Genomic DNA, 17,669 nt, shown 5'->3' on the forward strand with positions numbered 1-17,669 from the left:
GGCAGTCAAGACCCAAGGTAAGGACATGATAAGGGGTGCCGACAGTGATTTGACAAGACTTGATAGGTAAGGGGCGCTGACAGTGATTTGACAAGACTTGATCCATAACGCGGATCTCTGGACCATACCTTTTCCAAGATCCCAAGGTACAGACATGATAAGTACAGTAACATATTGTACTTAGTTATGATCAGACTGCCACAAGCATGACAGATTTTGATAGTTGAGTCACCTAACTCAAATATGGGGGATAGCAAGACATGGCCGGCACGACCCTCTAGACATTCAGGCAACTATATATACGCGAGAAGAAGAATGGTAAAGGATCTTTATCTCTTTCTAACACTTGAACTCTTACAATTTCTTTAAGTCCTTTGTTCTCAAACACCATCTAACTTGGGCATCAGAGCTATCCCCTGCCAGCTTGCTCTGGCAAGTTCTTTTGTCTAATTTCCTTTCTTTTGCGGAGATCGAAGGCTAAGGATACCCCATTCAAACGGTTTAATCAAACACCCAACAACTGTCCTAACACTAAATAACCAGCAAGGCACTATGAACGAACAGAATGCATTCTCCAAATTATGTGGGATGCATAAACACTAAAATGACAGAATGCCAATAAAACACTCGGTCACTACTTTACTTCCACCCCATTTAATATTTTCCTTCCTGTCCAAACAAACCAAAACTAGAAAAATTAAATTTCCCATAATATTCAACTATAAAATTACCAAACTTAATAACTCTATTCATCCGCAAACTGACAGAACAGCGAAGGCACAATATCAAATGTTATTCTGCACATTAGCTAGGACAATTAATTTTACTAAGTTCAAAAGGAGATCCTTTATCATTCCAATTCTCACCAATAAAAGCTAGAAGTCAAGTCCCATACAGTACTTCCTATTTTCAGGTAAATAATGCCCTGCATATATAAAACAACCTGTAATAACATTAGAATGTAACATCTGCTTTATTAAGGAACCCCATTCATGCAATGATGGCAAGGGGCTCTTTGGTAGAGCACTCCTCAGTTCAGGCACTACGGAATCCAGGTAAAAGCAAATATTAGTTCAGTTCTTAACCTGACCAGAATAGTTAAACTCAAGGTAGGCTTCATATATCTTTATTTGCACTATTTTTTATTTTTTTTATTTTTTTTATAAGAAATAACTTTAATAATACCAGCCCATGGTGCACATGTGATGCATGTACATATAAAATGAGTATATCAATTTAAAATTAAAAAGAAAACCTTTCTAGAAAAATAAATTGGTAATTATTTACAGGAATAAGAAGTAGCTAATGAGAAGATAAAAGTGGAAGTGGGGGGAGCAAGTGATGGAGAAAGTGGGCAAGGTGGTAATAATATTTCCATATTTTTTTTATATCAAACTAGTATATTTCTAGAGTAAACTTATAAAGTTGATTCTTTTATTAGAAGGGTGAGAAAAAAAAAAAAAATTAAGTCCTTTTAGGAACTTTTGTAATAAAATTGGTTGTGGAAAACTTTACAAGAGTTGCTCTTTATTAGTAGTGGATTAAGGGGTAGCCTTAAATATATATGGCATGCATGCATGAGGAGCACTTACAATCTGAAGTTTTGAAGACAGAAAATCCAAAAGGGAACATGGAAGATTGCCCAATTTAGTCATCCATTCATACAAGACTCTAAAGAATAGATGTTTCAGCATTTTTAAAGAAAGCTGTACTCCACTAAAAGTCTCATTTTTATTTTTATTTTCTCTCCAATTAATCCATATAATACAAAGAGGGATAAGATTCCAATTCAAGCTACTACCGTGGCGGGTATACATCCTTTCCAACAATAAACTACTTCAATAACCATTTTAGGCCTCATCCAATAAACCCAAAGAGGAGAAAAAAAAACAACCCACAAACCTCTGGCAAAAGGAAAACCTAACAACAAATGATCAATAATCTAGACTGGATTAACACACACAGTACCAATCTACTAAAGTAATGTTCCTTTTCATAAGATTACCAACTGTCAAAATCTACCCAAAAGCAGCTGACCACAGGAGAAAGCTACATTTCAAGGAACCTTAGCACTCTAAATGCTTGTCCAAGGAAAGGTTTGCACTAGTTCACCCCCTCAAACCCTCCTAAAAGGAACGAACATCAACTTACCACTATATTTTAGTCTCCAAACAATCTTACCATCCCCTCAGACCTACGGAATAGTAGAGTACAAGAAGTCAAAAATGAAGAAACCAATTCTAACTCCCAATATTGTAAAAGCACGAAAAAATCTAGTATTCCATACTCTAATATCTCCTTCCACCATTATAACAAACTATGAGTCAACCAATACATTTTTATCCTCGCTATTGAAAACAAAGAAAGGGAAAGGGCCATCAACGGATAAACTATTTTTTTTATAGACACAAATACATCATTATAATTGGAAACATAAGTGGCTAATGGAATTACCATCACTAACCTTACCACATTGAAACAGCGTCAGAATGGGCACAAACATGCCACAAGATTGCTTAATGTGAAGAGTGCATCAACCTGTTATACCTTTTTTACTTTTTCTACAAGAATATTCCCTGCTAAGCCATGGAATATTTCCAGTAGCTTTATATTAATTGTTTATTATGCATATTATAAACATTTCATTCATGTATTATATCTCGCTCTGCATTTTACATGGTTCATGACATTCAACAAAAAACTATAAAGTGTAAACTAACAAGCAAAATTAAGGATTTTGAATTTCATGTCCACATCCTGTGTCAGGCTAAATACTTCAGGATCCCTTCAAGTGGAAATATATATTCAAGTTAGTAAATGTCAACTGAAATTGTTCCTGGTCAGACAGTAATAAACATGATATTGCATGATGTGCGTATCTGATCACAAGTGACTGAATAAATGGTTGAAGTTAATACCCTAAACAAAAATCATTCCAACAATAGCAACAGAATAATATGTTTAATAAACAATACAAGGCAAACTACCTCTGCGTCGAGTGTAACAGGAGAAAAACGACGAAGTTGCTTCTGTAGAGCCAAGCTGCGTGCTACTGGGTTTTCTTTGTACCTTAACAAATTTAAATCAAATAACTAGCATAAGCACAAAATAAATATTTAGTGTTTGTAAGAAAATAGGAAAATAGTATACAATTGACAGAGAGAATCCACTGCCCTCATTCCATTCATTTCACACTAATAGGAGAGACAGTTACACATTTGTAGGGGAAACGACAGAAGATGACAGCTAGCGGGGACACCTCGCCAAGACACCTCACTAGGACATGTCACCTAGAGCTTCTAGAACCTATCTTTTAGAAGGAATATTACAAATGGTAGCAAACAAATTATAGCATTCTAAGATTTAGAATGCTTGAATTCCATGTGGATCAGATGACAGATTTCACCCATGTTTAGTTCCCTTCCACGGGGCATAAATGTAAAGGTGTCCAGCAAAATTTCTACATGCCAACTAAAGAATAGATACCTTGGTAGCAAAGGAAAATGTCACAATTTTCAAGAGGGCGAGCAATCAAAAACATTGTTTTCACCATTGAAAATTCTTTTTGTTATGTTCAAAAACTTAGTGGAATATTTTTTCTCTTAGGACACTCATTAACATCTTACGCATATGTTAGAGAAACAATGCAGCCTTGCACATCAAGAGTAAATTGGTTCCCTAATCAAATTATTTCTTCCACAAAGGAAAAAAATAAAAAGGAGGCCTAATAGCTATATCTTCACATGAGCTAGCCATGATTGGGGATTACAACTCTGCTGAACATACCTCCGTTCAATAATGTCAAAAAGCTGACCATATTGTCCATTTACATCATATGGGACATATTCAGGATCTTCTTTAGCAAGTACACTTCTGTACTCCTCATAAGAAATGTATTTAACAGCAGAGACTTCTGTTTCCTATAATTACAGAAAAAACAAAGACAGACGATCAGATTCTCTGGCAGTCTAATAGCAGATTATGCATGTGAAATGACATAAAGCGGTATTTGCATGTTAAGCACACCCTTTCTCATATATAACACCAGCAAAAGATGGTGTGGCAAGAACAAATATTTGCATGTCAAGACCAACTATTTAAGAGACAGAGTAAATGATGCAAGCTGAAACTGCAACAGTGGTAAAACTAGAAGAAGGTCTAGAGCTTAAAAATTGAGGCCTAGAAATTGCCTTTAAAAGGGACAATAGAATCACCCAAAATAGCTAACTATAGAATCACTTTAATCTAAAAGACCAAAATGCTTAATTTAGGAGGAAAGAGTTAAACAAGTTAAAATTTATAGTGCCTTATGTCCTTTCTTTAACTCTGTTCTCTTCCATTAGACACTCGTACACATAAGGTTAAGGTTATGAAGTGACAAAGTTGACATTGAGATTCCATGAAAAACATAAAAAAGCTCTGAGCTACATAGTGTTTTGGGATAATAATAAGACTGAAACATCTTTGGAGCCAGCAAAATAATAATATACAAACAATTAACCTCAGCATATTTTCAACTAACGTTAAAGATTCCAAGATCAACTCTAATGCTTGATCCAATGACCATTAATGACAATGGATGAATCAAAGCAAAATGGATGTCCATAGGGACAAGTTAAATGGTTTCAGATGAGACTCCAAGTGTACGATTGTATTTTCCTCCTTGTGCTCAAGTTCCATTCCTCACTTTTATATTAGGGCTTACTTGTATGGGTTTATGCTCAATTATTCATATAGCACTGAAAATACCATGCCTAATTAACCTTTAAATGGAAGTTTGTATGCTTTGTAATCAATAATGTTGACAGATTCAGGACGCCAGAATCACAGGACTTGGTCTTTCTTTCCACAGTGACGGTGAGACTCAATGACAGGGGGATACACAAACTGGCTGTAAGTACTTTCCGAGGAGGCTTTCTTAATTCTCGGCAGCCGTTAGTTATGGGTAAAGCTCCAAGTACGGCTTCTTCCCCCTCTGTCCACTCAAATGTTTCTAGGTTGGTTCCGGAAGATACTGACCCAAGCAAGACTGTAGATATGGCTCATCCCCATCTGTAGTTGGGACTTCTAACACAGTGCAAGCAGAGGTTGTGTGTACTCCTCAGAAGGTAAAGGGTAAATGGGAGATTCAAAACTTGGAGTGCTCTATAAACTATGATACAAAGGGTGCATCCAATAGGCGGGGTAAAGGCAAATTTCAAGCTGTTTAGCGTTGAGGGCTTTGGGGGTTTTTTGAGGGCTTTGTTGTTTCATGGGGTTTGGGTTTGAGGGTTTGTCAGGTTTTAGGTTTGTGGATCTTGGGTTGAATGGTTTGGGTTTTTCGCTCATTTTGGAGCCTCTTGTGTAAACTGCTTGTATATTCAGTGGTACCTTTTACTTTTTTTTTTTTTTTTTTTATAAGTAATTTAAAATTCAATAAAAAGCGCAGAGGGGCGCAACCCTAATACACGGGAAGTATACAAGAGAGCCCCTAAACAGGAGGAACAACTAATAAATTAAGAAAGTCTACAAAAGTAGAAACACCTAGGTGGCAAAGATGGGGAGCTATCCATAGATATAGCGTGTTAAGAAAACGCTTCCTTAAAACTACCATTACAGTCTCGACATCTTCAAAAAGCCTCGCATTCCGCTCCCTCCAAATGCTCCACAAAACACAGTGAGGAACTAAACGCCAAACCTTTTTTGCTAGGCCATGCCCTCGAAAAGCACCCCAAGTAGTCAACAAACCCATCACCGATTGTGGCATGACCCATTCAACTCCAAATAAAGAAAACATAAAACTCCAAAGCTCACGGGCGGTGTCGCAATGAAGTAATAGATGATCAATAGACTCCCCCTTCTTTTTACACATACAACACCACTCAATAACCACAATATTCCTCTTTCGTAGATTGTCATGAGTCAAAATTTTTCCTAAAGCTGCAGTCCATACAAAGAACGCCACCCTTGTCGGAGCCTTAGCACACCATATCTTCTTCCACGGGAATGATGGACCTTCTTTCCGACTAAGTGCTTCATAATATGACCTCACTTCAAAATAGCTCCTTGTAGAGAGGTTCCAAACTAACTTGTCACCCTCTCCTTGTCGAATCGGAGTGGAGTACAACCGCTCGAAGAAAGAGAGCACCATCTCCAACTCCCAGTCCTGTAATTGCCGCGTAAAGATAACATTCCAATGAATATTGCCATTATGAACAGCCATATTATCTACCACCACAGCCGCTTTGTTCCTCACAAGACTATACAGAACTGGAAAACAAAGCTTCAAAGAAATCTCCCCACACCACCGATCATGCCAGAAACTGATATATGATCCATCCCCTACCACAAACCGAACATAATTGCAAAACTTCTCCCACCCTTTCCTAATATATTTCCAAACCCCTACTCCATAGGAACCCGACACCTCAATAGAGCACCACCCACCCTTTAGGCTCCCAAATTTGGCGTCAATCACCAAACGCCATAGAGCCTCTCTCTCCCTACCATATCTCCACAACCATTTACCTAAAAGAGCTTGGTTAAACAGGGAAAGGTTGTGAACTCCCAACCCACCTGAATGCAACAGAGTACAAATCCTGTTCCATTTCACTAAATGAAATTTGGCCTCATCCCCTATGCCACCCCATAGGAAATCCCTCTGGATTTTTTCAAGACGATTAGCCACCCTCAAAGGAATAGGGAACAGCGACAAGAGATACGTGGGGATATTGGACAGCGTGCTCTTAATAAGAGTCAACCGACCGCCCTTTGACAAATACATACGCTTCCAACCAGCCAGTTTCCTTTCCATTTTCTCAATCACCCCTTTCCAAGTAAGAACGGACTTGTAAGAGGCACCCAAAGGCATACCCAAATATGTCATAGGCAGCGATCCAACCCTACAACCCATAAGTTGGGCCAACCCTTCAACATCCTCCACCTCACCAATAGGAACAATTTCTGACTTTCCTAAATTAATCCTTAATCCCGAAACTGCCTCAAAACAAAGAAAAATGCACCTCAGATGTCGAATTTGTTCTTCTTGCGCTCCACAAAAAATCAACGTATCATCAGCAAACAATAAATGATTCACTACTATTACCTCTGACTCACTATGTCCCACAGTAAAGCCTGTCATCGAACCCTGCTCCATTGCAGCAGCCAGCATCCGACTCAAAGCCTCCATAACCACCACAAATAATAAAGGCGACAGAGGATCACCTTGTCGCAACCCGCGAGAGCTAGTAAAGAAACCCGTCGGAGTTCCATTGACAAGGATGGAGAATCTCACCGTAGAGATACAAAAACGAATCCAAGCTCTCCATTTCTCCCCAAAGCCACAACGTTGTAATAAGTAAAGTAAGAAGTCCCAATTCACATGATCATAGGCCTTTTCCAGATCCAGTTTACACAACAACCCAGAATCCCCTGAACGGATTTGACTATCCACACATTCATTAGCAATAAGCACTGAATCCAAGATTTGTCGACCACCAATGAACGCATTTTGGGTGTTTGAAATAATCTTACCCAACACTGATTTAAACCTGTTCGCAAGGACTTTGGAAATAATCTTGTAAATTCCCCCAATAAGACTGATAGGCCGAAAATCACTCACAACCACAGCATCATTCTTCTTTGGAATCAGAGAGACAAAAGTAGCATTGAAACTCTTTTCAAACTTGCCTCGAGAGTGAAAATCTGCAAAAACAGCCATAATGTCATGCTTTAAGATATCCCAACACTTCTGAAAAAAAGCCATAGTGAAACCGTCGGGGCCCGGAGCCTTATCTCCATTGAAATCTCTGATGACCTCCCACACCTCCTTCTCCTCAAACCCTCTCTCTATCCAGCTACTCTCATCTTCATCAATTGAAAGAAAAGAAAGGCCCTCTACCCTTGGCCGCCAAGAAGAATTCTCAACATACAAGTTTTTGTAAAATTGAACTATAAGTACCTTTTACTTTTAAAAAATTATTATTCATAAAAAATAAATAAAAAATAAAAATAAAAAAACGATGTTGACGGATTCAAACAAAGAGACAAAGATTTCCTATGAACTAGAAATCAAAGACATTATATTCTCCTTTTTTTAAAAATATACCATAAATCATTTCAAATAATAAGTTGTAAAGCCTGAAACTTTCCTATAAAGGTAACAACTCCAAGTCATGGATGGACTGGTTGTCCAAGATGAATTTTCTAGAAATGAGAATCAATTAAGTTTTATCAGCTAGGACGGTGGATAAAACAGAATAAGGTTGTACAATGGAAGACCAGAAAATTTCCAGTAAGAAAATAACTCCTAATCAAGGATGGATAGGTTCTCCCAGATCAATTTGCTGGATAATAAGAATGAAAGAAGTTCTCTCTGCAAGGGTGGAGGGCAAACAGGATTAGGTTTTGTGATCAGAAGCATCGGGTTTTAGAGCAAATTTAGGGTTGAGGTTTGTAAAAAGGATAGAAGTTGAATATCTAGAGTTAGGGTTTGAGAAAAAGAGGAAAAAGAGAAAGAGAGGTTGTGAAATAATTTATGTATGTGTGTAAGATGAAAGGACCGGATACAACCCCTCAATGGCAACAAGCACAATAAAACAGTAATTATTCAAACATAATTACTGAATAAGCATAAACCACAATAACATCACAACTAACACAAAGATATTGGTTACAAAGTGAAAACTCTTTGAGCACCTCAGAGATGAATACATTATGGGACAGCCAAATCCAAGAGATCACGATAATATAAAAGATCAAAAATACAAGTAAAGTAAACTTACAACCCATGTTAATACTTAGACAATCTATATGAACAAGAAGCTCCCCACTTGCCTATGCTCCAGCTCCCCCACTTGCCAATTTTCTGAGTGCCTCTCCTTACCGATTCACTGATAGACTCCTTGGCGGTTGAAGGATATGTATGGTGTGGTTTGAACAAGAACAAACTCCAAGAGAGAAAGCAACAAAGGCTTAACAAGAAACTCTCTTGGCACAACAATGGAGAGGCTAAAAAATCCTCACAAAGGGTTCTAGGGCTCAAGAATAGCCTTTTCTTCTCTACCCACAAAATGGACGTACTTAACTATTTATAGGCAAAGGGATAAGGTCTGTGCAACGTGTAAAAAGATGGAATTTTTACAACCAATTATCCCTGCGGCGTAAGGACATTGATATAACGTCAAAACGATCACTATGGTTTCATCGCTAACTTCTGACACAACTCAGCAACTTCAGCACGTCCAAGTGATGAAACTTTATAAGCTAGCAAACGTCAGCATGTCCAGGTGACGAAACTCTCTACGCTAGCAAACGTCAACACGTCCAAGTGACAAAACTCTTTGTGCTAGCAAACGTCAACAAGTCAAGGTGACGGTGCTAGTAACGAAACTCTCTAGAGTCCAAAAGCCAGTACGTCCAGGTGACCCCATAGGCGACATTCCATTCTGGTTGATCTTCACTCTTTAATATAGTTGTACCGAGGAAAGTTCCTCATTGTGCACTACTACACGCGCCACTTCAAGGTATGATTCTCCACCTCCACGCGGACCCTTGATCTTTCTAAAACCGCGACAACATGCCTCATGGATAAGACACATGGATACACAGCCACATATCAGTTGGATGTGTCATGTAATCCAGTATTACCGATGTACAAAGTTTATTAGCAGCATATAAACCGACTGTTTCAACAAAATGAACAATAATCCTTTTGACAAATATTAATTATCTCAAATAAAAAATGTAATGAAAAAATCTAACTAGGGAAGCCAAAATGCTAGAATGAGCCATAAAGACCAAGAAACAAATTACAATGAATGCATTTATGTAAGGACCAAAGCACAAAATTTAATATCAGTAGAATTGAAACTTCATCTGATATTAATCATTAACCTCCTCACCTGAAGAGTAAAGGCCTCCAGAGGGATTGGATCCAGAGTTGTGACCAGGTATACATCATTAAATTCATTGTTTATGAATTTGCCATCATTTATGACACTGCATTTTTGAAATGTAAACTCAATATCAGTTAGTTAAAAGTAGATTAAGGTCTTTGCAGGTTAGATAACAAAAAGAAACACAAACATGCATAGAGAAAATGTACATCTACACATTCACTCATAGTACATATACACAAAGCAAGCGCTGTTCTTCTACTAATTAAAAACTCTAATGTTATATGGTTTGTTAATATTAGCCACACTGCAGGCGCACACACAGCATAATAGATAAGTCTATGAACACCTTTCTTCTACTATCAACTGAATCCCTCATTTTATCCATTAAAAACTATCTGATACAATTTTACTCTTCCAAATTGTTATGATCAAGATTGAACTATTTTTTTTTCTCATTTAGGTTACAAACTTTTTGCTGCTGTCTGAAAAATGCCAATGCACATTAGCCACATATCCAGGTTCAAGTTTGCTTTATATTCTAAACATGTTTATGATTGCTTAACATGCATCCAGGAGTATCAGAACTGCCTTTGTGTCCAGCAGGAATTTGTCACCATCCCTAAGTATCAATGACAATCAGTATACAATTCTCAATTAAGAAGTCATTGCCATCATGAGGTTGCACATCTTATTTCCCGCAAGTGTCGTTTTTTGTGTGGACATTAGCCTTAGGAAAGATCTTGACGCATGACAATCTGCATAGGCATCATATAATGGTGGTTGAGTGGTGTTGTATATGCAAGAAGAGTGGAGAATTCATTGACCACCTCTTACTTCACTGTGATGTTGCACGAGATATATGAAGTTTTTTTTTATAGTTTGTTTGGGGTGGAGTGGGTCAAGCCGCAACAGGTGCTGGATTTGTTGAGTAGTTGGGGCAATTCATTGGGTCGTGGTCAAGTTCAGCAAATTTGGAAGCAGGTTTCCTTATATTTCATGTGGGGTCTTTGGCATGAAAGGAATGCTTGGCATTTTGAAGATGTAGAAATGCCGGTGTTGGAGTTGCGTCGAAATGTGCTTAATACTTTATTTGTATGGGTCTCAACTCATCATAGCCCGAGTAGTGTTACTTTTTCCGAGTTTTTAATTTCTTGCTCTTTTGTTTCCTCTTTTTATAGGCACTTTTGTATACTTCATGTGTACTAGGGTTGCACCCCCTGGGCTTTTTAATGATATTACATTATTTATCAAAAAAAAAAAATCTTATTTCCTCCATGGAAACTATATCTCATACAATTGTCCTCATTAACCTAGTTTCACTTTCTGCTTATTCAAGTTAGTTGAATCCTCCCTCACCAATATGTTCTAGCAAGGTGAATATTTAGAAAAGCTCCATTTACACTTTTAAGTCTCATACGCGCATTTCAGCTACAGATAAGAAGTATGAGAATCAAGCATCCCTCCATCAGATCCCATGGTTATAAGCATCCCTCCATCCTCCATTTACACTTTACTCCTCTATAGTGTTTTTAGCACATGGAGGAACAAAGTTTGATTTGGAGGCAGCATTAGCTGCTGCAACCATAACAGACACCTTTTGAGGAAGAAAATTGTTAAGTACACTCCACACATATGGACGAGTAATGAAACTTTAGAATTGTTGGGTTTTCAACCATGCTCAATAACATGAGCGTTCATTCATATATATAGACTGATTACAAAAGACTTTGAATCAAACACTAACTCTGATTACAAGGACTCTCTTTACATTAAACTAGAACTCATCTAGCTTTATCTCTTAGGACTCTTACTGTGAACATAGAAGTAGAATACTAGAAGGACTCTATCTTATCATAGAACTCTATCTTATCATATCAGCACTTGAACTTCGGATTGGAGATGTAGTCCTATCACTTGTCTTCCGAATAGATTGCAACGCACAAGACTCAGATTTGGATTGTGAGTCTTGTGCGTGAGTTGTGTTAATACCATCCCGCAAGATCAACGGGGGAGAGGACACGTTGAGCTTGGAACATAGAAGTTGAAACCGGTTGGAGACAAGAGGTTTAGTAAGCACATCAGCTAGTTGATCCGAACTAGGGATGAATCGAATATTCAGAGACTTATCAGCAACACGATCTCGGACAAAATGGAAGTCAATTTCCACATGCTTGGTACGCGCATGGAAAACTGGGTTGACCGACATGTATGTAGCTCCAATGTTATCACACCACAATGTTGGTGTAGAAGAGAGACCAATGCCAAGGTCTAGAAGGAGGGCACGAACCCAGAGGAGCTCGGCAGTAGTATTAGCAACAGCCTTGTATTCAGCTTCCGTCGATGACCGAGAGACAGTTGGCTGTTTGCGGGAGCTCCACGAGATCAGATTGGAACCAAGAAAAACACAGTAGGCACCCGTGGAGCGACGATCATCTGAGCAACCAGCCCAGTCAGCATCCGAGTAAGCTGTCAAAGTTGTACTCGAGGTGCGATGAAGAAGAAGACCATGGGAAGGAGTATGCTTCAAATACCGAAGAATCCGTTTAACTGCCTGCCAATGAGGTTTGAGTGGTCTATGCATGAATTGACACACTCGATTGACAGCAAAGCTCAAATCAGGACGAGTGAGTGAAAGGTATTGCAAGGAGCCAACAGTGCTCCGGTAAAGGGAAGGGTCTTCCATTGGATCACCAGTAAAGGCCGAAAGTGTGGAGGAGGAAGCCATGGGAGATGTAACTGGTTTGGCCTCAATCATATTGGTTTTCTTCAAAAGATCCAAGATGTACCGGCGTTGGGAGAGTAGAAGACCAGATTTCACCTTAATGACTTCAACACCAAGAAAATAATGAAGATCACCCAGCTCTTTTACTGCAAAGTCATTACTTAGAAGCTGAAGTAACTCGGTAATAGCAGCAGAAACAGAGGCTGTAATAATGATGTCGTCCACGTAAATAAGAAGATACATAGTGACATCCTTGGTCCTATAAATGAAGAGAGAGGAATCGGCCTTAGAACCCACAAATCCGAGCTGCAATAGTTTAGTGCTCAGTCGAGAAAACCAGGCTCAGGGAGCCTGTTTTAAACCATAAATTGCTTTCTGCAGTTTACACACATGCTGAGGACAGTTGGGGTTGATGAATCTGGGAGGTTGCACCATATAGACATCTTCAGACAGAAAACCGTGAAGAAAAGCATTCTGGATGTCAATCTGTTTGAGAGGCCAACCTGCTGAATGAGCAATAGAAAGAACAGTCCGGATTGTTGTAGGCTTCACAATCGAACTAAATGTCTCACCATAATCAAGGCCAGCTTGTTGATGAAAGCCTTTGGCAACAAGTCTGGCTTTGTGACGTTCAATTGAACCATCTGCCCTCCTTTTGAGTTTAAAAACCCATTTACAGCCGACAACATTATGAGAAGACTGCGGAGGAACTAAAACCCAAGTCTGGTTTTGAAGCAAAGCGTTGAATTCTACTTGCATAGCATTCCTCCATTCAGGAACAGTAATGGCTTTGGAGAAGCAGGTTGGCTCTACACCTGCAGATTGAGTTTCTGCCAATAACACCCGAGGAATTGGATACCTGATGGTGTCGTCCGTAAGCTGTCTCTGCTGAATAATATTATTCATTGATCTTGTACACATGGGATGAGTCCGAACAGGAAGGTCATCCGGGCCAGAGAGTGAACTAGGCATGCTATGTTCTGCAGAGGAAGGGGGAGATTGACTGGAAGACGACATGTAAGGAGAAACTAGTACAGGATGGGAAGGCCTAGTGGAGACAGATGCTGGAAAAAGTATAGGAGGAAGAACTGAAGCTGGGGTAAGTGATACAGAATCTGTGGATGAAGGAAGAATAGCAGCAAAGGGGAATCGATTCTCATGAAAGATGACATCTCGTGAGATATACATTCTTCCAGATTCAATATGAAGACATTTATATCCTTTGTGATGGGCACTATAGCCTAGAAAAACACATTCTTTTGAACGAAAAGAGAATTTGTGGGAATTATATGGACGAAGGTTAGGGAAACAGGCACAACCGAAAACTTTAAGAAACTTATAATCAGGAGTACGCTGAAAAAGTTTCTCAAAAGGAGATTTGTTTTGCAATAAGGGGGTGGGGAGCCGATTGATTAGATAGCATGAAGTTAAACAGGCTTCATCCCAATACTTTTGAGGAACATGACTGTCGGCCAAGAGAGCCAAAGTGGTGTCAATTAAGTGACGATACTTCCTCTCAACACATCCTTGTTGATGTGTGTGAGGACACGAGATGCGATGAGAAATACCGATAGATTGAAAATAGGTATGTAGATTGCGATATTCACCACCCCAGTCAGATTGAACACTTTTAATTTTGGAGTTTAGTAAGCGTTCAATCATGACTTGGAATTGAAGAAAAGTTGACATAACATCGGATTTGGATTCAATAGCAAACACCCAAGTATAACGACTAAAGGCATCAATAAAAGACACATAGTAACGATTTCCATTAAACGAAAGAGTTGGGGAAGGACCCCATACATCGGAGTAAATTAAATCTAAAGGTTTACAAATGCGGGAATTGGAAATAACAAATGGCAGTTGATGACCCTTGGCTTGAGGACAAGCAGTACAAGGAGAGGCTGCCTTATTGGAAACAACTGGAAGCTGAAATTGAGAGAGGACACGGTGGACAGTGCGAAAGGCAGGATGTCCGAGACGCTTGTGCTAGTGAGCAGTGGAAGTGCGCTCACCTAAGAAGGCTTGTTTTATTGGTGGAGAACTTGAAGGAGTGAGTTGATACAACCCATCCTTAATGAGGCCTTGATGGAGGATGGTCCCTGTTTGAGAGTCCTTGATCACAAAATGAAAAGAGTGAAATTCAAAAAAGACGGAATTATCAGCAGCAAATTGTCTAACCGAGAGAAGATTTTTGCAGATTTGAGGGACACGAAGAAGCTGATTAAGAATACAAGACCGACGAGATAATGATAAAGACGTAGAACCAGTATGAGAAATTGGCAAACCTGTTCCATCTCCTACACAGATTTGATCCTGTCCAGTGTATTCCTCATGTGACAGATTGAGATTTTGGAGGTCGTTGGTAATATGATGAGTGGCCCCTGTATCAGGTTACCATGTGTCCTCAGCAGGCAGCATCGGGGACGAGTAATAAGCCTGAGGAGAAGGCTATGGAGAATCAGAGAAGGAAGAGGACTCCTGCCTCTGATAACAGCGAAGAGCTGTGTGGCCAAGCTTGCCACAAATCTGGCATGTTGGGCGGGAAGAGGATGCAGCATCCTGAGAAAAATAAGAGCCTCGTCCACGATTGTTGTTGAATGAACCACGACCACCACGGTGATACGGTCGGCTACCACGACCATGAGAACCTCGGCCCCTAGCCATGGGAGCCCAAGAGGAAAGATTTGCCACTGGTTGCTGGATGTCAAGAGTTGGAACCTGTTGTTCTAGGCGCATCTCATGAGCAAGAAGAAGGCCGTATAACTCATCAATGGAGAGAGGGTCAACCCGGGTAGTAACTAAGGTAACAAAAGGATCATATTCGGATCCAAGGCCCTTGAGAAGAAACGAGACACTCTCAAAGTCGTTAAGAGGCTGACCAGCAGCAGCCAGAGTGTCACTAAGGGTCTTAATAGTCTGGAAATACTCTGTAATGGAGGTGTTGCCCTTCTTAACAGTGGCGAGTTGAAAATAAATCTGCATTACTCGGGCTCTAACTTGAGAAGCAAACATAGTGAGCAGAGTTTTCCATAAGGCTGAGGATGTAGCACAACCAACGGCATGCACTACATATGGTTCGGAAAGAGTTGAGATAAGGATGCTGAGAATCAGTTGGTCTCTTTGGCACCACACGAGATAGTCCGGGTTGACAATAGTTGCAGCAGCTCCAGCGTCTGTACTGGGATTTGGGATTGTTTGAGCCGGGACTGGATTGGAGCCATCAAGGAATCCGTAAGAATCCTGTCCCTTGATATAAGCGAGGACTTGTGTCTTCCACGCCATGAAGTTTCCTTTAGAAAGCTTGATATGTAGATTGGGGTTCATGTTTGGGACGGTAAAGACAACTTGCTGGGGGGTTTGTGTTTGGGGTTGAGTGGCTGTAGAAGCCACAGATGCAACGGAAGAAGGAGAATCAGAATCAGCCATGAATTAAGACGTTTGTCTATGAAAAGGCTCTGATACCATAATTAAACTTTAGAATTGTTGGGTTTTCAACCATGCTCAATAACATGAGCGTTCATTCATATATATAGACTGATTACAAAAGACTTTGAATCAAACACTAACTCTGATTACACGGACTCTCTTTACATTAGACTAGAACTCATCTAGCTTTATCTCTTAGGACTCTTACTGTGAACATAGAAGTAGAATACTAGAAGGACTCTATCTTATCATAGAACTCTATCTTATCATATCAGCACTTGAACTTCGGATTGGAGATGTAGTCCTATCACTTGTCTTCCGCATAGATTGCAACGCACAAGACTCAGATTTGGATTGTGAGTCTTGTGCGTGAGTTGTGTTAATAACGAGGAATCATTTCAGGAGAATTAACCGGCATAGAAGCCTCCGAGAACAAGCATTCAATCACATAATTGTCCCACACTGCAAGGGAAATCATGCAGAGCAAGAAGAATGAGCCTTCAGATAATGTCTTAGTCTCATTATGGTAGACCTCACTTATAGAAAAGTGTGTTCTTCACAATCACTGACCAATTATGTTACATTTGAGGATACAAATTTGTATGAGAAGCAGCAAAAGTATTTAACACTGCCGTAAACAACTATGCAACTACCAGGTGGAAGACTCATTTTAGGCATGTTGACATTTCTTCACAAAGCCATTCTACCTAGATGTATGAATGGATAAGCCAAGTATCTCTGGTACATATATCTCCTTGGAAGGTCCCAATTCAGAAACGTTTTTATTTCCTGCAAGCAATTTTAATGGAAAAAAAATGTGTACCACATTTATTCTTTTTTCTATTTTTCACATAATCCCAATAGGCAAGTATCTTATAGCTCTTTCTTTATGAAAGATGAATTCCTTCAGTAAAGAGAAATAACTACTGGATTTTTTATTTTTTACAAGTAATTCATGTCATTAATAAACACAGAGGGGTACAACCCTACTACACAGGATGTATACAAGAGATAACCTCCATTAATGATTAAAAGAAAAACAAAAATCCACAAATTCATAAAAATCAGAAAACTATTATACACCCATGTCCATATATAAAGCGAATTGAGCAAGATCTTCTTGAGCTCTTCCACCGGCCCGGCCTCTGACAATCTTCAAAACATCTTGTGTTCCACTCTCTCCAAAGACTCCACATTAAGCACAAAGGGGATGTCCTCCAAGCGGCTAAAACTGAACGACTACTCAACTGACCTCGCCAACATTCTAACAACTCTATTGCCCTTCTAAGCATGACCTAATCTACTCCGAAAAATGCTAAAAATCACATTCCATAATTCTCTAGCCCACTTCACAATGTAGAAAAAGATGATCTATGGATCCCTGCTCCTTTTACACATCCAACATCATTCCACCACTATTACCTTCTTCTTTCTCGGGTTATCCAAAGTCGGAATCTTTCCAAGAGCTGTTGTCCACACAAAGAAACTCACTCTCAAAGGAACATTGACTCTCCAAATACTCTTCCAAGGAAAAGATGAACCCCCCAAAGTAGATAACTCGTGATAAAATGACCTTACTTCAAACTTCCTCTTCTTTGAAGGGATCCACCAAATATGATCCTCACTATCTTGTCTCAATC

At 39.4% G+C, this 17,669-nt stretch overlaps 1 protein-coding gene across 1 annotated transcript in view; it reads right to left on the reverse strand.

Moving 5' to 3' along the window:
• Positions 1 to 17,669, reverse strand: part of LOC133864794 (nudix hydrolase 3) — a 53,472-nt gene that overhangs the window by 30,418 nt on the left and 5,385 nt on the right. Inside the window, exons 4-6 of the mRNA XM_062301208.1 lie at positions 9,882 to 9,978; positions 3,787 to 3,920; positions 2,988 to 3,069 (exon numbers count right to left, since the gene is read on the reverse strand). Of these exons, the coding sequence (XP_062157192.1) occupies positions 2,988 to 3,069; positions 3,787 to 3,920; positions 9,882 to 9,978 (313 nt within the window). The remainder of the gene's footprint in view (positions 1 to 2,987; positions 3,070 to 3,786; positions 3,921 to 9,881; positions 9,979 to 17,669) is intronic.

This window comes from Alnus glutinosa, chromosome 3 (assembly GCF_958979055.1).
Source record: "Alnus glutinosa chromosome 3, dhAlnGlut1.1, whole genome shotgun sequence".
NCBI lineage: Eukaryota > Viridiplantae > Streptophyta > Magnoliopsida > Fagales > Betulaceae > Alnus > Alnus glutinosa.